The following is a 25,712-nucleotide window of genomic DNA, read 5'->3' on the forward strand; positions in this document are numbered from 1 at the left end:
GTCTCCAGTTGCAGAGAGCGTGGCTCAGGTGTGCATAGAGGGTGAAAGGCGCTCTTTAAAAGTCAGGCTTTCCCCTTGCATTTGCAAAACAAAACATGCGGTGCCCATGACAACGAACGGGGTGAGCAACAGCCACCACCTCTCCGACCACCAATAGCAGCACAGTTGGCACAGCTGCTATAAAATTGCCGGAGTGTTGCAAAAGGACAAGCGTAATATGACAATGTGAGTGCCTGACTATTTGGCAGGGCATTTGGATTTACAACTCACAAGTCATGCTCGCACCCACGTAGCCACTTTCTCTGGAGACACCTCGTGACAAGTGTAAATCATAACGACACAGATAGGACACAGAGGAACTGGATATTTCCAGGGGAGGAGGGAAGCATTCTCAGCTTCTGTGATGAATGTAAGGGTGTGAGTGTGTGGCGGGGGTGTGTGTACAGACAGCTGTCGGAGGCCATTGGGTTCCACATACTGGGACGAGAAGAAACAATGGGGGTGGTGTGCATGGTAGAATGTTGGAAAGAATCTGCTGACGAGGCAAATAATATTAATATTTGTGTTCAAGTACATTCAAATGAATGTACGTACAGCATGCAGCTCAGATGGGACAGATCCTTACCTGGTTACAGGTGCTGATGTCAATTCCATTTTTCAAGAACTCCAGAACTTTCTCGATGTTTCCTGCTCGGGCGGCCCGCAGGAAACTAGTGTTGCTTTCCGACTGAAAAGAAATGTACACAAAAACTAAATGTCAGTGACATCGTTTTGAGTTTATTACTGTACCTACGGCATTATCGTAACAATCAAAGACATGCTGTAATTCAAATTGCTGCTGAGAGACAGCATCCATAAGAGTTGATGATTATGCAATACATATCAAAAGAAAGAGTGGAAGCTCGATAGGCCCGGGGACCTCTCTGTGTGTATCTATGTAGCACTCAGGAAGTCAGTCTAAAACTGTAAAACATTATCCAGAAATATTACTTTCCGCTGTTAATCATTTCCATTATTCATTTTCAATTCTATTCTCAGTATTACTTGAGAACAGCTTACCCATTTTTTTCTCTTCTATTTCAGCTAGCAATTCAGGTGGGTATTACAGTACAACATACATCATCATACATGATGTACATCCTACATCATCAACAAGTAACCGCTCTTTTTCATCAATAACTTCTTCATAAAAATGTATTGTCCCTCACTTTGCTTTAAGTTCCCCATATTTATCAATTTACAATACAAATATTCCAATAAAGTTAATATAAAACATAGTGATACATGGTACCATAAGTTGTTTCAAAATGTATGATGAGAATTTTGACCCTATATATATATATATATATATATATATATATATATATATATATACACCTATACATATATAGGTGTATATACACCTATATATATATATACGTGTGTGTGTGTGTGTATACATACACATTTCCCCACCAACTAACTGACTATGAAGATTCTTCTTATCAATGTTTTCTGACTGATAAAATGCAGCCCTGTCACTCATCTCTGAATGTACATTTTGTTTTCATCTCCTCATCCCCCTAATTGATATCCCCAGAACAGAATACCTCTTCCCTCAGGTAGAGACAATCACCTGTCCTCTAGATATTTCTCGTTTGAAGTCATGGCCTCAGACATCATCATCCTCCCAACCACTTCAAATCCGCTCCAGTCCAACGTGCCCTGATGGTCACAACCCATTAAAGCTAGACAGATTACATCACCCAACAAAAGCACGGCTCTCAAACTGTGCTTCAAGAAAGAGAGGAAGGGATGAAAAAGTCACATATGAGCCAACTAGGTGATTGATCGATTATTTATGGACGAATATCCTGTATCAAAGCTTGTCTGAGTGGACATTTCTAAATTTAAAGACGAGACGTTTTGGCCGAAAAAGCAGCTGATACACGTGCGCCCCACACACAGGCACACACACAAACACACACACATGGACAGACATACTTCGCATTCATGGCATTGAAGCATAATTGGTGAACCAGGTCCCAAAAGTTTTAAAAATTTACACACTATGCACTCGTGTGTATAGACGATCATATCCTCAATGAGCTTCGAAAGAATGTTGACCCACATCTCAGTGAGGGTAGAGAAGAGCTACACTGTCCAGGGCCTCTGACCTGGATTCAGGTCAGTATCTAAAAACACTTCAGATGACAACATGAGTCGTCCTCACTATTTCACTGTAACATAAGTCAAAAGTGCAGGTCTGACAGCCGCCTGACTGATAGAGTATATTCCCTAAATCTTATATGCCATCTGTGCACACATCCAAATCTAAGATTACATTACATTAACACACATTTGCGCCACTCTAATTTTCCAGTTGCTCTTAATACTTAGGATATTTTAACATTTGGACCTCTTTCCCTCCCTCACTTTTAAAGGGGCCATCCGTGTACATTTTTAATTCACACCACTCTATGTCCACTGCTTCATCATCACAGAAAGTTGTCAAATTCTGGACTGTTTTCTCATACACTTTTACGCAGTTGCAGCGATGAACAATAGCGAATATCATTTGCATTTTATATTCAGTATGAAATTCGGACATGTTCATCTGAGTTAAAAAATGTTTTTTAATGTACTTGTGAAATAGCAATTATTTTAGATTTTATTTTCATATCCATAGAATAGCCAACTTTAAAACATGTACCTATTTTTTCACCATTTATGCTGCACATGTTAGTACATTTAAAAGCAAGAATACAGTCATATTTGACATTGTTGTAAACAAAAATAAAACTAAAACTGAGTGCAGAAATACTATTATTAAAGTACTTAATATCATAAAGATGAGTGCTGTTCTGTGCTGTTCACTGCTGCTAAATAAACACACCATGAGTTTTGCGTGGTTAAGACAGAAACATGTCAGCAGTGCTGGGTGTTAACTTGCAAAGCTTATGGATTCAATCCCCTTATTGCATGTTTGGGTTGGAGCCACACCCCTGCGTGAGGGCTATGTAGGGTCCAATCCCTGAACATAACACGAACAAACACCAGCGAAGCACAACATGATTAACATCATCAAAACGTCACCACAGTTTTGCTGCTCACCAGAGACTCTTCAGGTTCAGCAGCAGCCAACACGTAGACATCAGAGCGACGGCTTAGATTAGCAAAACTTCCAGTGGTCTCCAAGGTTTCGCTGCTTCTACAGGAATTACAAGTGGCAGCATTTCCCATTCTACCATCCGAGTAACAAGGTCTCCAGGGGATCCACAAAAAAAAAATCCTGACTTTTCCTCTCAACACAACAAAATCCGACGTTCAATAACCAGTCATTCAGAAGTCTATCAACTGTTCAGAAATCATCTTAAACTTCAGTCCACTTGTTTCTTAAATCCTCAGCACGTGCCGTCGAGTATTCCTCTGAGTTTCAATTGAATTGAGTGGAACCAAAACCCAGTCCTGCCTACTCTTTCTGACATCCTGCCTACAGGAAAACAACTGCAGCCATAAACATTTAACCCGAAGTGTCGTTACTTCGTTGACTATTTTTACTTTTTCATACTGACTCAGCCGGTCTGGGTGTGAGCGGGAGTCCGGGGTGGGAAATGCGACAGCTGGCTCAGAGAAGGACTCGAGTCCGCAGAGGCCTTTGCTGCTCTCCAGGAACAACAAGGGGTCAAGATGAATGAGGGAAGTCTCTAAACACTTTCAGTTAATCTTTCAGAAGAGGTATTGTTGATCCTGATAGTGGCCAACAGATGTACATACAGATGCACGATTAGCATTTATTAACACAATTTGTGGCATATTAACTTATCATTTTACGGTTATCACCATCTTGTAAGGGGAAACAGTTGAATCATTACAATCTCTGTATTGACTCAGTATGTCCAGACACTAACCTAGAACAAGCGCACCAAATTAAACACCATCTGATACACATATAATTTGAGGAAGAGATCGACAAGACAATCTGTGACATGTGTTATTGCCAAAGGTATGAGCCTTTAGAAGCAACAGGTCAAGTAATGACACCATAGAAATCTGAATGTGTTTTTTAAAGAGCCCAAACACTAGATGCAAAACAGCATCTACTGAGCAACATACGACCCTGAGTGCTATGTTTAACTTATAATCTTAGGCAAATTGGGCGCAATTGGTTCTACTTATTTATTTTTTGTGCCACATTGGAATTTCTCACAAGAGGTAGCAATAAAATGACATCACATGGGATCTAATGTAACAGCAGTCATCCCGCCTGGCTACAATCTGCCACATGCTGCTTTCTCTCCATCAACAAAGATCACATAAATAGTGAACTGGCTATAATCTCTGTAACAGTACAGGATTTATGTGGATTGACCAGTGGTCAATCATGTGACGAAGCGTACGGGATTAAACACCAGCGTGGACTAAATAACGTTGATAACAAAAATAGGCACAAAGGAAAGAAAAAGAACTCCACTTTAGTGTTATTAAAGCTGTTTTCTTTATTGACTAAATTACAATTTAAATGTAAATGAAATTGTAGTCTTCTCTTTGATTTTTAAAATCATTTTGTCTGTGCAGGTGTAGATTTTCAGTCCATTTTTAAAATCTCCTAATTTCCCCTTTATTTTTGTTGAATTTACCTGACGCTTTCTCACGTCTCTCTCTCGCCGCCGTTTCCTCTTCTCTCTGGCAAGCTGCAGAGCCTTGTACTCTGGATGCTGTTCAAGCTCTCGAGCTTTCTTCAGGTGGGCAGCAGCGTGAGCCATGACGTCAGTCCTACCTGTCTCTCAGATATTCTATTCACACTCGGCGCAGATGAACTGGCTACGCAGGCACAAGGTCGGTACATTAGACACTTTATGAACCAAGAAAAAAAGTGCCAAATTAAGCTCCTGTTCCACAGATATCCATTTCTCTGTCGAAGGTTTCCAGATGACCGTCATGTAATGTAAAAATCCATTTGAATGAAACGAAACGGACTGAGAAGAGGCTGGTGAATTACAGTAAGACCAATTCATTCACTCAGTACTTATCCTCTACACACACACACACATAGCCACGGGGACTCACGCAGTCCAGATGCAAATGAAATGTCTCACTCCATGTGAGCAGATGTGGCTTTCAAACATGCGCGCATGTGCACGTCCATGCATGTTTGTGGTTATATACCCAAGTTATGGGACAGAGCTTTACTGAGAGACCGCATGCCGAATTACAGCTACAGCCCCGGTGCGACACGGTCCTCACCATGAGTTACACATCAAACAAGGAAGTAAGCACTTTATTAAATCAATAATTATTACATTTCTTCAATGCAACTTATAGTTTATGCTCATCCGTGTTTGAGTGGAAACCTTTGAACGAGTGTGAATGTCAGACTCTCTATCAGTGCGGCTGATGGCAAGAGTTTGAAATTTCAGCAGCTGGGACATCATCTCACACCTCTATTTTTACTGAGCAACAACAACACCAGAGCAGGAGAACAGCCCTGTGCTACCCAAACATGCAGCTTATTAGTAGATCACACGAATTTGGTGGATATACACTGAGTAATTGGTATAGTGGTATATCTTAATGTATTTTTCACAGACAGATTTCTCTCAAATCCTTTAGCAGGGAACTTTAAGGGTCATCTTTCACTCTGGCACCCCCTGCTGTAAATGAAGAACACTACACTAGTGACGCGTCTTTCTGACCATCGTTTATTTGTGCTTTTTTTTTTCACATGACAGTACATTTTGTATGCCAACACTTGGAAACATCACAAAGCCTTGGTCACATTCGAATGCTGAAGAATACTATTAAAGACTAATAATGCCTGCCAGGGGGAATTCTTGGTACCTACCATTCTATTTTAGCCGTGTTCAAGAGACCCGTTTATAATAACATCTGAATGCACTTTTGTTGACGTCTATTCCCAAAACATATATACACTACCGGTTAAAAGTCTGACACACATTCTACATTGTAGATGCACACCGAAGACATCCTATATATGAAGCAGTATATATAGAATTATGTGGCAAAGAAAGCAAAATAACTTCTTTATACTGCAGACGACTCAAAGTAGCCACCATTCCTCTGTTGACAGTACTGCAAATCCTTGGCCTTCGTCATGATTGTCATGATGAAGGCCAAGGATCAACATGATGATGGAGTCATCCACTGCAAAACCATTTCAGGTGACGACCTCGTAAAGTTCATGGTGAGAAAGCCAAGACTGTGCAAAGTCGGAATCAAGGCAAAGGGATGCTATTTTGAAGATTGTAAAATACAAAACCTGTTGTTGTTGTTGTTCACTACATAATTCGGAGGACAGTAAAATGTCTAAACTGTTGACAGGAAGTGTACGTATTCTTTTTTTGACAATGTCCACATGTTCTCATTATCTAATATGAATTACAGTGTGCATATTGAATATCTTGATAAGAAAAACTGTTGTTTACTAGTAATTCTCTCAACTCCATAGATAAAATGTTGATAGGTTAAACAGTTTTGCAGAGCTATGCCGTGAAATTTCTGCAATGATTAACATCCAGAATATATTCCTAATAATGTGTGAAATACTGGGAAAACTGAAATATAAGAAAATGCATGGTACAGCACAAGCACAAATAATGAGGGAAAAGACACTTTCAAAAGACAGAATGTGAGAATTGATCATTCTGGACTCATGATATTTGATATTAATAGAAAAAATGCATTTCAAAGCAGCAAAATGATAGGAAATAAATTCCAAGATACATTCTTTACAATGTGACATGAAAGAATTAAGATTTGAACATGAATACAAAAGACTACACACTGTTGAAAATGGCCTGTATGTACAGTACGCAGGCCTTTAGCTACTGAAGGAGACGCAAAAACAGAGAGACACGACGCACGTTTTTTGAGCAGGACAACCTAAATTTCTGATCATTGGTGGCTGTATAGTCAAATTATTAGCTCAAAGTATGCTTTAGACTTTATTTCTAAGGGCAGCAACACAATGCATGTCATGTCATTTTATTTACTGCACCAACTAATTCACCTACAGCTTTTCCAGTTTTCAAAATGATGTGACATGTTTCAGGATAACAGACAAAATCGATCATGTGATTGATTAACCTGTAATCTGACTCCAAGCAAATACAGTGAGGAAATGGACTACATGAGCTAATTGATTTACTTAAATATAGTGAATATTTCTGGTTCGTTGCATCAGCAAAAAACTTATCAAAGCCACAGTTTTGACACTGTCCAGTATGCATCCAATAATAGAAATCCATAATAAAGCTACCAATGAACACTGCGTGCGTGTGTGTGTGTGTGTGTGTGTGTGTGTGTGTGTGTGTGTGTGTGTGTGTGTGTGTGTGTGTGTGTGTGTGTGTGTGTGTGTGTGTGTGTGTGTGTTCGGCATGCCCCGGGCCCCTCCATTTGGGAGTCGTATTACATTAAGAAGCGCACCAAGATAGCTGATGTGAGCTGCTCTTTCTCTTGACCAGCTGTGGATATGAGAGGGAGGGTTAATGGTCTTTTTTTCAGTTTCATAGATCGAACGCTTTTATACATCCCATTAGGACTCCAGGACAGAAAGTAACAGAGACGGAAAGACCAATAGAATATTCCTTGCACATGCCCACCCACGTGCTTTAGAGTGTTCTATCAATAGATAGAGATTTAATTGCTAAAATTGAGTTTGCGCTGACGCTCAATATTGAAAAATCAGACTGGGTAGAACCTCAGTTCTGAATAGTAGTGATGAACTCCAAATTTGGACAACTGGGAAAGATTAAATCAATAAAATGCTGCCGTTTGTTAACCCACTTTGCTGAGCCTTGGTGAAATGGTCTTGCATGGGTAAATTGCTTTTGTGTTTGCAACTTGTTTCCCAACTAATGGAGCGCTAGTGCTGACTCATGATAGTGTTTAGAACACATCTGAGGTTAATGGAAGAGGGATCTTTTTACACAGACGAAAAATGTTCAGTAATTCTGAAATGCTTCACTGGATGAACTTAAAACGGAGGCAACAATGACTTGAAATGACCTAATGCCTTATTTATAAATGCACCTCATTTATGCATGCATTACTGAGTTTATATATTTATTTAATAACAAATGTATTATTTTCATCAGAGGTGGAAGTAGGTCACACATGTGCAAGTCTCGGATCTTAACCCTCAAGTCTCAAACAAGTCGAGTCATTTTTTGTGAGGGACAAGTTAAGTTGAGTCAAGTCATAGCTTTGCTCAAGCAAGTCTCAAGTCAATTATTAAATTATAATAAGATGGACAACAACTATCTTAAAGTGCTGAGTTTTGATTTGAAAAATTATTTCAATGCACAAGTGCAAAAAACACTGCATATAAGAATAAACAATAACATCCCTCAGGGAGGTCAGATAGAGAAAAACATAAGTTAAATATTATATATACTGTATATCTTGGGAATTGCGAGTGTGTAACTGGGTGTGTAGAAGTGAGAACAGTGCGTGGGTTAGAAATTGACGTGCATGTCATATGATCATTCAAGTTTGGTTGGCTCACATCTGTAAATTTTAAAAAATAGCAATGCAATGTTTTTAATAATTCTCTCAATAATGAAGAAAGGAATAACATGTCACGTCACTGCCTGCCAGTCCAAGTCAAGTCTCAAGTCATAAATAGCAAGTCAAAGTCAAGTGGAGGCATTTACCACTGCTTCAAATCCCTTGACTTGAGTCCCCCATCGCTGTTATCAATACACCGCCTACGCTTTGACAACGACATGGAACACGTATTTTCCACTTTCCTGCTTAGGTGGTGAATCAGAATCTTTCAAGCAGAGCTTCCTGGGAGAACAGACAACTAAAAACTGGGATTCAGAATTGATTTGAAATGCCAAAATTGATTTTTTTTAAATATAAAAATACGCTGTCTGTCTGCCATTTTGTAACTGCGTGCAACATCCTGATGTCACCGCACAGCCCGTTCTGGAGACACGCAAGCATGGAACTAAAACAAAGTTTGGCGTCATTCCGGATTTTACCGACCGCTTGGAAACCGTGTCAGCCATCTCGTGGAGTTTTTCAGTCAGACAGCTGCACCAAGAGACTTAAAGAAAGGTCACAGGCATAGGCACGTCCTTTGGAATTTAATAGGCAACACGTTTTTTTATTTTCTTTTTTGTTTTTTAATTGCGAAGGTGTTTTTTAAATTTTTATTTGCTTTTATCGTTGCAGTTCTAAGCAAGGATAAATGTTCTAAACTTGATAAATCTGCAACAGGCACTGGAATGTGTCCATTTGTCATTTTGTCTGGCAAAGCAGATTCATTTAAATCATGATCAGAAATCATTGAAATAGTTTTGAATGGAAAAGCCGATTTTTCGATTTTTCGTGAGATAGTAAAAGATTTCCACCACTAGCACATTGTCAGATTAATAATTGTGGGATCGGTGGGATTGAGTTGTCACCCATATGGTCTGCCCTAAGTCCACACAGCTGTAATTTCTCCTGCAGATCACACCTATCCAGAAATGGCTAACAGGTGATAAACAGATGTACACAGCTGGTCGTAATACTCTCCCTCATTGCAGTTTTTTGTACTGCATCAGAGTACAAATCTGAAGTGACAGGTGTATCACAGAGAGTCCAGTTGACATTTCACGTCACATTCAATTACATTTATGCCTTACTTTTAATGGGTCAATGACCGTGACTCAAACAATGACCAGCTGCTGCTGCCTCCCCTCCGTGGGGCCGTTTCTTATAACTCATTTAGCTTTGGTAAAAATTGTTCATCCCCCACATGAATCGTTTCACTTCATGTCAACATGAAGTTGGTCTGAAATTCCAAAACAGTGCATGAAGGAAGAAACTACATCGCAACACCACAAATCTGCTGGCTAAAATGAAAGGACCAGTCACTCAATGATGTCATGTTCAAAATGGAACATCTTCTGTGTGGCTCCACAGAATGGTGAACCAGATGAACTTTAACAAGTGAATAAAACATTGAGTAGAGGACTACAACCAACCCTTTTCAGCGTTGGAGGACAAAGATAGCCTTTTATGCCGATTTTATTATGCTGTTCAGAAGAGTAAGCGACTGTTGCCTGGTGAGACAAGCGCATGTTTTGTTCATGTGATCTGCACAACATAATGGCCCTGATGCAGCAGTGTGTGGTGAAATGTTCATGTTGCTACTTGTGTTTGAAGTATTTTGACATTTACAGTTTCGCCTTTACATTTAACTGCTTATCCATCAGTGAAAGTGATAGAGGCGAACAAATGAGACGAAAACAATCTGGTCTCTTTAGACTGTAGTCGTACGGAACAAACTGGAAAACAGAGACAGTTACAGATTCATTGCCAGGTCATTTCTGTTGCCTCATACATTTATAAAAGGTCAAAACCATAAAACAAGCCTCTGTCCATCCGCTCCCACACAGAACCAGATCAACTTTTATGTCGCTGAGACAAGCGCACAAGAGCAGACCACACCCTGTGAGTTATGACATGATGACTCGTCCCGCAGTAGACAGAAAAAGGGGAGACGCCGCAAAGCAACTGACACAAACCCTGATATACAGACAAGTGACATGAATGAGAGGAAATCAGGGGAAGGCAGGCAATGCATTGTGTTTGCTAACCATGGGTGTAGATTTTGAAAATACATTCATTTGTTCTCTATATATGTACAGAAAACTGCTGACATCAATAAGATAAATCTATGGGAGAAGGGGATACAGACAAAGCAGTATACACTATAATACAAGAGAATCTGGTTCAAATCAGCTCAGCACAAATGGCTTTGAAAATAATTCATGATACCCTCTTTCCCAACCTTGAAGCAATGCTCAAGTCCCGCGGGAGAGAACGACATCAGCTTTCCAGTGCCATTGTTTAGATGAGAGCAGGTCGACCCCAGGGAATTGCAGTATGGTGTGAGGGATGCAAGGCAGTGAAATGCATATAAAATATAAATTACTAGTTTAATTAAACTAGAAATATGAATGGACCTCCGCCTCACAAGAACAAAGACCACAAATGCAGTTTGCAATGAAACCTTCAAATTCTCCTGGGCCTCAGAACAAAGGCACCCCCACCAAAATGTGATCATTTGTTTCTATGGAATCCATTCATAACCTTGCAAGTTATTTTTCTGTCAGACAGGTCTGAGGCAGACAATCACATGACCTCCTCGGTCCAGGGAATGGTATTAGGTTGGGTGGAAAATAAATAAATAATTGCAGATAAAATATTTAAAAAATATAAAATAAATATAAAATAATAAATAAATAAATAAATGTAAATGAAAATATTTCACATTAGTTATTTAGAATAGCAGCAGTGGTATCCTTGAGATCATCAAAAATCAAGAGGCAGACATAATTCATGTTGAAGTCTTATCTGTCTATGAGCATTGTATATGAACTATGATTATCATCCAGAATATCAACATGGTTTTGTTAACCTCTTTTTGTTTGAGAAGAAGAGGTTGGACAAGAACAAAGATGTTTTTAGGCTGTTATCGAACAAATTTATCTTTCACTGGCCATTAAAATAAAATCTACAAATTAATATACAGGTAGGCAGTTGAAAAGCAATTTTGAAAAAATAAATAAATAAAATGAAAATGATCAGATTTAGAATAATGGAGTATAAACGCATTATCTTTTGACATTTCATCAGAAAGATGCCATCTGTAATGTACATGCTCTGAATGACAATAGTCAAGCCTTTTAAACAATGATCTAATGTGAAATCCCTCTAAAACAAGGGTGACTCTAGTTCCAGAATGACTGATTTCATTCAGCACGTGAACTGAGCCAGAAACTGATTTTCCTCCAAGTTGAAGCCATGATGAATTACGAAGCACATGACCTAAAATCCACTGCTGCAGCCCTATAATGGAGGCTGTAAAACACTGTCAGAAACACAAGAGATAATGATAATCACATGTTTTGCCAGGTACATTGTAATACTAACAGAGACAGAACTATAAAGTCGGAAGGTTTCTGTGGCATTGGGATTTCATAGAAGACAGGGGGCACATGGACACACCCAGTATCTAATGTCGAAATGCATTATACAGCATATTTTCAGAATCAACAATTAACCACAATGATTAAAATGAAGATGTTTGTCATTATACATGCGTGGGTGGCTGTATATTAGCAGTGTGTAGCCTCATTAAACAGCCTACCTCTAATGAGTAAGTGGAAAGAACAGGCCAACCCCTAATCGTCCAGACAGAAAAAGGCTGGTGCACGTCTACATGACGGTGCCTGAGTGAGATTCTGAGATGTCTATTGATCAGCAGCCACGCCCTCCTTTGTCAATGTCTCTCTCCCTAACGGGAAGTACAGCCATGGTAAATTATTAATGTTTAAAAGCTGAAATCCGGTCCAAAAACACCTGGCCTCTCAGGAGACCTAGCGCCCCCCAACATTTGTCTCAATATATATGTGAGGGGCACTTCTTGTTCGGAAGATCCGTCATAGGAAATTCAATTGATGCTTGAGTGAGCCGACTGTAGCAGTGCAGGATGGATGAGTTGGGTTTTAGTTCCCAGATCAGTACACATTTAAATGCAAAACTGGGAGACCAGAATACCCTGCATTCGTTTTACTATCACAGATAAAGTAAGTGAAGACGATCATGAAAAGTGGTGACAGTCAGCTTTTCCATAGAGAAGGAAAAATTGACACACAGAACTGCAACCGATTTTCTGCAACAACCAACTATTCAGAAAATGCATTGCCAAGGAGACTAAATGAGAGGCAAGGCATATCAACTGTCGGACGTGACAAGGACAAAAGGAGCTGGATGCTATTTTGTTTGTCAGGAAACAACAAGCTCATTGGACACAGCCGTGGGGAAGAATGACGAGCTACTGGTTAGTGAGCTCAGCACTCCTTAAGAGTTGTGTGGTCTGAAAGTAAAACTGAGTGGGTAACTCCGATGGCCAAAGCAATGTCAGGCTACAAATTCAAGGTGATGTGCTGCAACTCCTGAACTGTCCACATGTCCAAAGCACAAAGACTCAGGAATGGCACGATATGGTCGTCCACGAAAGTGGTTGAGAAAATGATTTCACAAATGCTCTTCTTCATAAGACCATGAAACAATTCATCCACAACATTAGACACCCAGAAAAACAAAGGTGACTGATGAGCGGATCATTTATTTCTTTGGTCCTATCAGCACAGTCTAAGTACCCGATTGCCTTGGCTGGTCGGAACAGGGTGGGACAATCACGGATGATGGCGTCAAACTATGAGATGTTTATATTTTTTTGTTAACAGTGAAAATGGGCAGAATTTCACCTCTTCAACAAAAGGTCGGCGTTGGCAGTACAAGCACACACTTAAAAGAAGAAAAAAAAAAACACTGGAGACGTTTGCACTCAGCTGGTAGTCTTCCTGTGACTTTGCTCACAGTGGATGGAGAGGAAATCATCATTCAGCAAAATGAGCAAGGGAAAACTTTGGGATACAAGGATCATCTATTACCATTCCACTTCAGAAGGAATGGAATGACATGTGTGTCTGAAGCTGGTGACGATTAACAACTTTAAGCCGTAAGCAAACTCACAATGTGTAATGTCTCACAGCATATATGTACATGTTTGATCTTCAAAAAGAAATGAATGCTAAAATAAAAGTTTAAATGTCACTATAGCCACAGCTACAGTCATTTCTGTTGCTCTGTTGGTTAGTAGTCATGTTACCAATGTATGACCAATTGTATAGTCTAATAACGTCATCATTAGTGGCAGGCCAAAATACTTACACCCGAAGCTACTTTGCATTTTAAGCTATTACAAGCTAAAAGACAATGTTTGAAAGAATCAGAGAGCCCACTCTTTTCATTTTAGATTCATAAATCCAGGGATATATATCACCCTTGATGACAACCAATGACTCATCAAGTCCTCTTGTATCAGATTCTTTAAATACCAGGTCAAGAATGGATATGAGAAGGTATCAGATTCAACTAGGCCACTACTACCACTTTGATAACAGCGCAGCTTCCGCGAAGACCGTGATCTGAGATACACAGACTCAAGCTACATTTGGAAATGTAATGGTAGCATGCATTTTCGTAGAGCAGAGAGAATTCTGAGAAAAGCCAAAGGGCTGTCAAAGAGGTTAGCCTATAGCTTTAAACATGGATTTAGCTATAGCTTAAAAGCTGTAACGTGAGCACCATGAAATAATAATGAAATCCATTTGGTAGCCAATTGTTTTAGGACGCCCCTTGTCACCCCTTTGGTGACATCATGAACCCAAAGAGGGTTGGATCAACTCATTGCAGAGTTTTGGGAAATGTGAGTGACTCAGAGTCAGGCGATATGAGATCACCAAAAATCAAGAGGCAGACATAATTCAAGTTGAAGCCTTTATCTGTCTATGAGCGTTGTATATGAACTACGATTATCATCCAGAATATCAACATGGTTTTTGTTACACATTTGAGAAGAAGAGGTTGGACAAGAACAATAATGTTTTTAGGCTGTTATCGAACAAATTGATCTTTTACTGGCCATTAAAATAAAATCTACAAATTCAAGGATGATATTATACAGGTAGGCAGTTGAAAAGCAATTTTGAAAAAAAGCTGAAAGAAGCTCCAGATATGTGGGTGTGGCTCTGAAGGTAATTTAATGAAGGCTTTCGACCCATTAAGGCCAACTTCCTGTAGGAACAAACCATATCCAATTGGAGAGAAGCAATAGACAGATATGCAGAGCAACACAGACATAGTGGAGACAGAGGCAGTCAGAAATTGGATAAGAACATGTCAGAGGCTGCAGTGAAATCTGACCTACAGTATGACACATTACACTATGGTGGCGGAATGAAATGGATGACTGAGAATAGGTGGTGTGCAATCCCACCTGCACCGTTCAGCAAGTGACAAGAACTAGAGAGTACTAAGATGCATGGAACAGAAGATAAAGGGTTTTCCCCAGAACCAAATTTTCAAGAGGCCAATATGATCAGTATGTTGTCACATTTTTACTCGTCCTTATTTACTGCATGTTTCACCAAAACATAATAGCTTTTCTATCACACGTTTTATGTAGTCTACTGTTCTCTTAAGTTTATCGGCGGCAGCTTTATTAACAAAAGTCTTGAAAAAGTAGACAGATGAAGCCCAGATAGAAAATGTCATTAAGGGATGGAGAGACGGAATTATCTGTTGATTTTTCGCCAACTCACGATGCGCTGTCGGCACAAACCACCACAACAGCAGACAGGAAATGATCCAATCATAACCAAAGCCCATGGAGGCACGAGTAGCCTGAGAGGTTTCAGATGCTTCATGTAAAGACACTTCAGCTGTGGCTCGTGAGATGTGTTAGAAAGTATCGGAAAGAGGAAAAATGCATAAATATGCAGTATGAAATGATCATATGTCATCAACAAATGTGGTTCCGCTGAATTGCAGTGCTGAATAACAGTAAACCTAGGGAATCAAAGCGGGAACAGGAAACAAGTCTCCGTGATATCACTGGAAGTAGATCCTGTTGGCAACCATTAGAATATAAAAAAAGCTCTTCAGCTTCAGTATCAGAGGAGAGATGCTGAACTGCTGCACGACAGGTGCCAGTAGAACATCCAGCGTGCCAGTATTTCTTACCTCCAGTGACATCACAAGGTGGCGGGAGCGTTTTAGAAGAACTTACAAGAACCTTGTCAGAATCGTAATGTGTTTTATGGTAGCATATGGAAACGGAATTCAGTTGAATTTGTTTGTACACACAGAAGGAAAACCCAATACTTCTTCAGTAGATCATCGTCATCTTTGGTCACTTTTGGGAAGAGATATTACTATTTTGGCCGCCAAGGTCACTTAAATACCCACGACATATACACTTAACGCAAGCTCTCCTCTACTTCAACTATGAAGAAAACGAAATGACATGCAAGCAGAAAGGCATTGCCTCTTCATAGTAAGAGCGTTCCTTCCTAAGATGGAGCGAAAAGCGAAGATGAGTAAGACAGCATCTCATGCATGGGAAGTGAACTGTATAGCACTCGGTCAAACGCATACACAGTGCACTGCTGCCCAGTGCAGTGCAGCATATAAAGCGTGTTTTATGGCTTCAGCGAGCAGACAAGCCAAACGGCCTACATGAAGCTCCTTTTCTGCAGTAACATTAGAGACGAGTCATATTTTTAGACCTGGCACAGCTTTGAGGATTTTGTTCTTTATTCATCTGTTTTTACCTTCTGGCATAGCATACGTTCCGCTTGTGTTGACAAGATGGAAGCCATATGTAAACTGATGAGCTAAGTGTTGAAATGACTTTAATCAAGCATTGTTTTTGGTTTTGCACTTCAGACCAAGAAACTATTACATCAGCACTTATTAATTCAGTAAGTCTGCCTGACCATGAACTCTGAATAAAGCCTCATATTTCTCATCTTAGGTCCCCAGTGGAGGGCACTGTAGCTGGATAAATGCCACCAGAATTGCCCTCTCCATATGCAACACAAGTGATTCAGAGTGTGGACAACTGCATGTTTAAAATGAACCACAGGGATTTCATGTATTAAAACGATGTGTCTGAAGTGCCAGAGCATGCAAGTCTAAAGTTGCCTGCAGCACTTTGGCGCCAAGCATAGGCGAGCTAATTCTGAAAAACCATGAGTCACGTTGCTAGAGGCAGGCAATTGTTGTTCAATTATCAAGAAGTCGACTCCGAATGTCATACTTTCATGTAAAACTGTAATGAAAAGGATCATTTCGAATATGAACGAGTTCGAGGTGAGTACATGACAACAATAAATAATAATCAGAATCATATTTTTATATTATATATATGAATAATATGTATATTATGTAATATTTTATATACATATACAAACATTTACATATATATATATATATATATATATATATATATATATATATATATATATATATATTGTACACAAAATGTGTAATAATATAGTCAGCACACTGCATCCAACTTTTTAAGGGTTTGTTTTTTGCTTCTTAGTTGCCCCACCCAAACAAGAAGTGCTTCCGTGTGTGTATGCATGTCACTCAAGTCCATTACTGAGATGTCAGATGGAAAGTGCACAAGAGCAAGAAACATGTGCATCCCGTCTTCTGCCATACTTTCCAATATCACAATAAATCATACAAGGTCAATCATGAATCATGTGGGGGCTTATGATTTGCTCTTTATTTAATGCTCATCCAAAAGATGAGACAGATGTGAAGACACACAGCAAAGAGATACATATCACTGTATTAGTAATTGTGCTCTTAGTATTCCAAAACTTATGTAAAAAGTGTCCAAGAGGTTGTCTGAAAAAAACAGTCTGCAAAACTGTTATGAGTAGCACGTTGGCGGTTTGTTATCTTCTATCAAAAGTGAACGGAAGTATACAGTTCAGCGGTGCCTAGTAAGTTATTATGGCTGCAGCATGTAACTAGCAAGGCGGGGCCTGCTGGTGTTTATTTTGACCGCCATGACAACATATGGCCTGTTAGGGAATTATCACGCTGTCTGGATATTATCTGTCTAAATCTCTTGTCAAAACCAACGGCATTACCGCAGCAGCGAAGCCGCTCGTTAGACGTGAGTCGCCGCGAACTACACGGCCGTGCAGATGTGATGAATAGAGGCAACGCCTTTGACCGCCCTCCCCCGGTGCGCAGCATCAGCAGCAGCGGGCCGAGCGGTGGTGCTGGGCCGGCCACTGCGGAGGCGACGCTGAGCTCAGACACCCACCTGCTTGATACGGTTCTGATGCAGCGGCGGCGCTTGTCCACCCTCCGGGGAGGTGTTGCTCGATGAAGCCATCTTTAAGTCGGGGCCGCCGCCCCTGGAGAGACTTCCTTCAGGGCTGCTGGACATCCCGAATTGGGCTGGTTCCTGCCGCTGAGGCAGCGGTCAGTCAGGATACTTTAGCCGGACCAAGGGGAGGCTATCCGCGGTTCTCAGAATCCACACGGCCCCAATGAGCCCCCGCTCATGCTGCACGGCCAGAACCACTCGGAGCAAAATTGTCAGGTCTCGGCAATGGCGATAAGGAGCGCTCGGTCTGTTGACAGGATGCTCCCGGTGTTTCGACACAGCCCGGTCGTGTGTGTGTATGTGTGTTTGTGTCAACGTGAGCGCGCCGCTGATGCGCTTTCCCGAAACTCCGCAGAATCGATGCTGCCTTCAGGAGCATTAGGAAAACTCGTCTTCTCGCCATACCATAGTCCAAACATAAAATACATCAATCTTTTTCATTATTGTATTTAAATTAACATCAGAAACACAATATAACCAGAATGATGCGTAATATGCAACATAAGCGACTAATGCGAAACATTTACCTAAAATACCAATACGTCTCTCTCATATTTCTTCAATCATCTCCATTGCCTTTTACGCTCGTTATTAATTTTTTAATATTGCATTATTATAGATATAGTTTATTTTAAACAAGGGAGCACGACACGTGAAACGATCATACTGCCGAAGCTATCATTTCCGAAAGACAATGAACGCACCTGGGGTAGCGAGTCCTCCCTCCCCTCACAGATGCTGCACCACTGACGAGGAGAAAAGTTGACAATGCTCCCGTTTCATCAAACATTACATAATAAACACGGTTGAGTTGTGAAACACTTGTCTGTCGTCACTGAAAGGCATTGGCTCATACATAAAGCAGCCGTTAATTTCATTAACGGGATCCGATCTTCTTTTGCTTATGCCATAATTTTAATAATTTGCCAAAATTATGTCATCCACTAGTATAAAATATTCAAATATAAATTGCAAATGTCCAAATATTTTGCGACTATAAACAACACAAACAATGGGCACTTGAGCTTGTACTGTGGGACATATATAGCATATCTAACATGCATCTTTTTTCCCCCCAATATCAATACATTCATTTTCTTTCATTCCGTCAGATCGCAGGGGTAGCAGCAAGCTTCCAAGAAACCACCTGAAGCTTTTGATTTCTGGCTCTTCCCTTCGATCAAAATACCTACAGAAACTGCTCCAGTCGACAGAATGAAACTCCTTTCTTTCCTTCCCTGTAGCAATACCTCAAGAAACCTGCAGACCACAAAGTAAGCTCTGGGACAGACCAGACACAAAAGGGGTAGATTGAGAGGAGCTGATCCTCATCATTGTTTCTTCACTGAGCGCGAAACACTGGAATCAGCAGCAGGTTCCCACTAGACTGAGCCAAGTGGTCCATGAAGAGATTTTCAGGTCACTATTGAAACATCTCCTAACCCAGGTTGATTTATATAGCGAAAACAAACTTGTACTCAATTCCCCACGCTTTGTTGCAACAAGTGTATATGTCTATTTATGTCTCCAGTCATGAGCATAAAAAAAAAAAAATCCAACCAATCACATCGTCCTGGGTTTCTTCTTGAGCTATAAATGTGATGTAGGGTGACAAGGCCCAGATCAATAATGCTGAGCTGAGGGGATCTAAAAACAGGCAAGAATTATATAGGTAGAAGGTCAAGTGGCTGCATGCTTTCTTTCAGAAAAAAAGGTGACGTTGTCAACACAATTTTCAACCAAGTCAAAGCTGCAAAAGACAGATACATAATTATTTTCTATACTGGAAATATTTTTGATAAAACAAATGTAAAATTGACTCGATTAAGAGTCTGTTATACAGTATTGTTGCATTTAGGACCTCATCAGTTAGCAGGTTTCAAACTGCTAGCAAAAACGTAAATACAGATATACTTAAGACGATTCCAAAACATTATGACCATTGACAGTCCTCATAGTTTGGTGCTACCTATCGGAGTCGCATAAAAAGGATGGATTTGGCTGGGATAAAGCATGGGTGAAAATGCATTACAGCCAAAGAGCATTTCTTCTGTGGTGTACATCTGGGTAGCAGTGATCAGTGCTAATTCGATTTGTACAGGAGCAAAACAGCGCAACTGTAAGCCAAGTGATGCACGTACGCAAGTGTTAGGTAAACAGAGACAGTGTTAAAAATATAAAAAATATTTTATTTGACATCTACATTGACCTTGTACAATCATGAAACAATTGAACTGTTTTCCACACAATAAGAACAGCATTAGTTCACAAAGAAACTTTGACAAACAACACAAAACAGGACACCGCTTGAGTTTTAATAACGTTGCCGTGCAACTTCGACAATCCAAACATTAATGGCCTTCTAGCTGGTCCAGGTTTTCGTGGCTACGGCTGGCCAGGTGGTCTTCCAGAATTTCCCCAAACAAATTGCGCTTCAGTAAGTTGTAAGCCATTGGAAGGAGCTGCTTCACAGTCTTGTGGAAGTACTGCAGGGAGAACATCACAGGAAGGTTAGCCAGTCAAGCCATAAGGTTAGCCAGGTTGGGTCATAACATACGCTGCACTCACATGAGATCCAAAGCAGAAAAGATCCATTCCCAACTCGTAACCCATTCCGTAGTCGCACTCGTCATTGGCAAACTGAACAAATGTGATGATCTGCTGTAGAGGTCCAAAGGCTTTAACACGCTCTTCATCGCTCTTTGCTTCAGCAATGGCTCTGCAGATCTTCTTCAGATCAGCTAGACGCAAGCGAAGGAGAAAAGTAAAACACACAGACAAAATGACCACTAAAAGAAGGAAACACTCACCATCAGTTTCTGGAAGTTCTCTATATCCAACATCATTCTTGTCAACAGGAACAACAATACCAGCACCATGGAATGTCTTTGTAACAACCTGCAATGATGAAATGGCATTTTAAACTAATGCATTATTGAAGAGGCAAGCCAAGAACACGGCAATGAAAGCAGTAGAAGTGACTTATAATAATGGGCTCAGCTGAAACAATTCACAACATCACAACGTAAAGAAACGCCTCAGCTGGATACCTTCTTATCCCTCATTTTCATTGCTTTGGTCTTCTGTTCGAGAGATAAATCCAATTCATCCGCCTTTGCTTTCAGTTTTTCTCCCAGCTGCTCAATGTCCTCGCCGCCTGCTTTTCGGCTCGTCTTCTCTTTCCTCTTTCTCAGCAGAAACAAACTACAAAAACAGAGAATGTGGCAGGTCAGATGCACATGGTTGAATCAGGAACTAACAGATTATATCTCACATGAAATGTTCATTGCTAGGCCAAGGAGTAAGAGATAAATAACACTATTATTTACTGTAATTTCCAGAATATCAGCCGCTACTTTTTTCTCACAGTCTGAACCCTGCAGCTTATAGAATGGCGCAACTAAAATATGGATTTGACATTGGAGGCGATGAAACCAATGAAATCAGAGGCTTTTTATTTACCCTTAAAGCGCTCAAAATGCACTGTTTTCGCTCGTGTGTCTGCAGCTCTGGCAACAGAGTCAATCTGCTGGAGGTCTGGATTCGAGAAGCAGCTGCTGAGAGTGGCTGTGGTGTCAGAACTTCAGGCACGTGGGTGAAAACTGCATTTTGAGCACTGTGGATAAAAGATGTAAGGAGTTCTTGATTCAAGTTCAGTTCGTTTCATGATTCAGTCTCTAGTTTTGAAAAGCATTTTTAAGCCTGGTGCAGCCCCTATCTACGGCAGTGACTGTACCACTGCATCTGCATCTTATAGGCTGCTGCATCTTATGTATGAAAAAGATCTATTTTCCTTCTTAAATTTAGTGGGTGTGGAAAATATTCCGGTGCATAGAATATAGCTCTATAGTCTGAAACTTACGGTACACTAAGGGTGTTATACTGGCAAAATTCCCACAGTCAACCAAATTCTCCTACGAGACTTATATATGTTTTCTATGCTGCCACCGTTACAGAACACAAGTTTTTGTACACAAGGTTTTCAGATAAGCAACAATTTGATAGACGGCATGAAAAGATTAGCAAGGGCTGGGTCTTCAAGAGATCAGTTCATTACAGACACAAAATAATTCATTAAAACAAATATCCCAGTTTAATCTCAAATAAACCTTCTTTTACATGGAACATTTTTCGGTACACCAACTCCAGCAGAAATACATTATACAAGGTGATGCCATAACCACAACATCTACGATTAAGGAGAATGAGCTTTGCTGAAATGTAACCCTTTAAGCACCAAAGCTGCAAAACGGCGACAAACAGCATTGCAACATTTTAAGAAGACATGCTCCAAATATGAAGCCTGGAGTAGTTAATACTTTACACAAGCAGATGGCGGACACCTGCGACTTCAATTCGAGCAGCATTTTGTGGTGTGGGTGCAAAATTGAATTCCAAGAGTGGTGGGATTCTGAGCTGAACGGATTCACTGACATGAGACTTAATTCAACATTTCCTTATGACAAGAACAACTTCCTTCTATGTTCGTGAACGCTTGATGATGTGTAGGGCGGTAGAGTTGTGACCTCTATACTGCAATCGCATCAGATACATATCTGATTCAAATCCAAATACGAAAGACGCCTGTGTTTGATTTGAAAAATAAATAAATGAAGAATACATGACACACATGTGCAAAAAAAATGATCTGTACTATGAACACAGCCAAAAAAACGCATTGGGAATGTAAAAAACCCGGAAATAGCGGTAAGCACAGAAGATGCCACAGGAAAAAAATACACAGTGCAGACAGCAGTGATGATGCCCCAGCACTATCAATCATCAATTAATCCTTTCAAACTTAAGCATTTTCAAGCTGAAACTGTTGGAAAAAATGACATCAAAATTGAATGTTTCATTGAAAAAACTCTCAGAAACTTTATGCAGCAAAGGCTTTGATCATCAGAGAAGGACCTTAAGTCTGATGTCGAAACTTTTGTGCACAGACTCAACTTAAATTTAATAATTCTGGTACAAGTGTTGAAATGTGATTAATTACAATTCATTACTTAAAAAATAAATAAATGAGATTAATGTTTTTCATGGAGTCCCAGCCAGAGTAAAAAGAGAACTATCTCCACTTACTGAACAGCAGCAAAGACATTGTCTCCCATCTGAGTGATTGTGCAGCCTTTCTTTGCTTCATTCTCACCAGTGAATGAGGGAAGAGAGTCAGGAGTATCCCTGTGCAGAGGAAAATGAAACGTAAAGAACACATATACAGATACACAATCTGTGTTGACTTTATACCTATAGTATCCAATATGGTGCTGGCTGTCCTCAGAGCCAGTGATTATTGTCTGAAACTCTGGCGGGTCATAGAAATATCTCCAGTGGAGATGAAAGTTGGGTCGAGGATTTTTGGGGTCTTCCTGAGCTCCTGCCAGAATGTCAAATGGACCAACCAGCCGCAAACCAAGGGTTTCTTTGAGTGCACCTAAAAGAAATGTAAAAAAAATGTTCACATAAAAACCATTAGCAGGGGCTATGTACACTTATGGATTACCTTGAAACCACAACATTAATGCATCGATTTGTGACACTTTACTCGGGGCTCTAACATACTGTCAGCCCGTTGTGTGCGTTCAGTGATTTGAGGGTAAATGGAAAGTTAAATGGCATGTTATGCTGCACGAACCACTAACCAAAATGCTACTGAGTTCATTAACATATTGTGAAAGCAGAATGATCAATATGTGCTTGTGGGAAAAGGAAGTTAGTCCATATGGTTCATAAGAAGCATGTTTTTTTTCCCTCCAGTGGATGATGATAGTGCTTTGAAAAACACTGGTGTCATAAAAAAATACTATTTGTAGTGTGTGAGAGCTTTAAATGCGTTCACAGGAATTAAACTAGGTATGGGCAAGGAACCATTTGCACTGTGACTGTTGTGAGGGGCAGTTGAGCCAAACTACAGATGGAAAGAATAAAAAGTAGCCTCTGCACAATAGGAAAAGCTGAAACACATACAATTAGCAACTGACTTATGACCTGCTCGACTTATGTCCACCCGTACTTACGACCACGGCCAGCTGATTTTTTTTATTCAATGTCTGGTACCGCAGCACGTAGCAGCCCGGCAACGCGTACAATTATGGCAGTTAGCCGGCATCACGTACGACAGTTACGGCTGTAAACAGCTTGGTATATAATAGTATTCAATAGTTGCTTAAAAACGCAACAGATTGACATTGTGCATCCAGTCATCTAATGTAATCCAGTCATCTAAGGACATCTAATGTAATCTAATTTTAGAGGCCCCAAATGCTGAAAACATCAACATTATTTGGATAAAGGCAAGACTTGTTAGAACAATTATAACAATAATATAATAATAATAAGTATATATAATATAATAAACAGAAATGAAAATACAATAAGACCTGACAGTTGCTGTCAGAAATACTGCTCCGAGCTCAGTTGCAGAGTTTCACCTTGCCCCCAGGTAATACTTTGCCCATATCCAAATTAAACTACAACCACAACAATTGATGCTATTTAAGTTTTCCACACAGCCATCTGACATTCACCATAGTAATTTTAACAACCAAAACTCACCCCTAGGGTCTTCAGACGACAGTTCCTTGCAAAACTCCCAAAAATGATAGAAATCCTCAGGCATTTGGAGCTTATAGAGTCGCTCTACTTCATCCCGCTGCTTTGCAGACACTGCCGACAGTGCCGTAGCCAAGGAGTCGGTACACCGCTTCTTGCTTCCAACATTTGAATCCTGTTTGTAAGAGACATTAAGTATTAGTACAAAGAAACCTGTGCAAAATGTCTGCTTACTAAGTCCAAACCAAAACAAACTTGCAGCTGTAAGCAACAATCACAGAGAACTTTGAGTTTTCAATTAGGACCAGTGTAGTAGTAATAATAATAATAAATACAGGTAGGAACAACAACAAAACCGCAAGTTGTTCTAACAATAGATAAGTCCGATTTGTTAATTCAGATAATTGTTTTTAGATCAACATGCACATCCACGAACACGCCCGTTAACAACTACAAAACCGGGGACCTTTGGACTTCAGTCTACAACAAATTCACACTATTCTAAAGCTTGAGATTCCCTGATTTTTTAGATGAGTTTCACCACATACACACCATTCTTTTTTATGTATAGTTTCGTTCGTTTTGTTTTAACGTCATGCTGATTTTGCTCGATATTATTCACAGAGGGACTTCGGAGATAACCCATTCAAGTTCGGATCAACTGTCCAATTTGATAACTGACTTCTTTCACATAATAATGGATAAAAAAAATAGGTAGACCCATTTTCCTCTAACATTATGACCACACGATCTTGCTGCAGCTGCTGCCATGTTGTCCATCACTGTTGGGGAGCACGCACAAGACTGTCGCCATTAAACTACAATGTAAGGCAGAATTTCTTCGGCGTAGAGGGTGGTGCATGATGACTTTTTGACGGTGAAGTGAGCATTTGTGGTGCGTGCATGGAAAGAATTACTACCTGGACGGATTTAGGTTTTCTTTTTCCGCGCCCTGTCATTTTCTTCCTCGCTTCTCCTTGGCCGACTCTTCTTCTTCACATTAGTGGAAACACCTTGTAAAACGCAGACACTGCCCCCGCGAGGCCGCTCTCCGCTAGCACGGATAAAGTCACCTCGGGATAAGCGGTGCAATGTTTTTTTTCCTGTTTTCTTCATTTCTATATAAAATATAGGAAAATATTGAGAATTACATTTTATTCGCTGGAATGTTTCCCGTTAAATACATTCATTCTGTCATTGTATAAACATAAACGGAAACACAAAAAGTCGAGCCGAGAACTCCCGGAGGACAAAATAAACTTAAATAACCTGAAACTGAATTATTACTATTCATATCGTCAATACCATATAGTTTGCGTTCCCTGATTACAAAATAAATGTAGCATCAGTAGTTGAATGTGGTCCCTCGGTAGGGCCACAGTGAGACAACAGC

The 25,712-nt window shown here is 40.1% G+C and overlaps 2 protein-coding genes across 7 annotated transcripts in view; both read right to left on the reverse strand.

Moving 5' to 3' along the window:
• LOC128754490 (ankyrin-2-like) overlaps positions 1-18,098 on the reverse strand; it is a 69,091-nt gene extending 50,993 nt beyond the window's left edge. For 3 of the 6 annotated variants that reach the window (XM_053857150.1, XM_053857145.1, XM_053857149.1), the window contains exons 1-2: positions 17,699-18,098; positions 626-727 (exon numbers count right to left, since the gene is read on the reverse strand). In XM_053857150.1, coding sequence (XP_053713125.1) covers positions 626-727; positions 17,699-17,824 — 228 coding nt within the window. In that variant the 5' untranslated portion in view covers positions 17,825-18,098. Of the gene's footprint in view, positions 1-625; positions 728-4,619; positions 4,944-17,698 lie in introns of those variants that run through there. The other 3 variants (XM_053857151.1, XM_053857146.1, XM_053857152.1) reach the window with 1 other exon arrangement.
• Positions 18,099-19,973: 1,875 nt separating this feature from the next.
• LOC128754358 (histone PARylation factor 1-like) lies at positions 19,974-25,310 on the reverse strand. The gene is made up of 8 exons (XM_053856910.1): positions 25,240-25,310; positions 24,323-24,494; positions 23,015-23,201; positions 22,850-22,948; positions 20,815-20,968; positions 20,575-20,662; positions 20,333-20,505; positions 19,974-20,250 (listed from the first exon to the last, which is right to left on the reverse strand). Exons 1-8 carry the CDS (start codon positions 25,276-25,278, stop codon positions 20,116-20,118), a joined length of 1,047 nt encoding a protein of 348 aa, XP_053712885.1. The 5' UTR covers positions 25,279-25,310; the 3' UTR covers positions 19,974-20,115.
• Positions 25,311-25,712: the final 402 nt, after the last annotated feature.

Source organism: Synchiropus splendidus, chromosome 2 (genome assembly GCF_027744825.2).
Source record: "Synchiropus splendidus isolate RoL2022-P1 chromosome 2, RoL_Sspl_1.0, whole genome shotgun sequence".
Classification (NCBI taxonomy): domain Eukaryota; kingdom Metazoa; phylum Chordata; class Actinopteri; order Syngnathiformes; family Callionymidae; genus Synchiropus; species Synchiropus splendidus.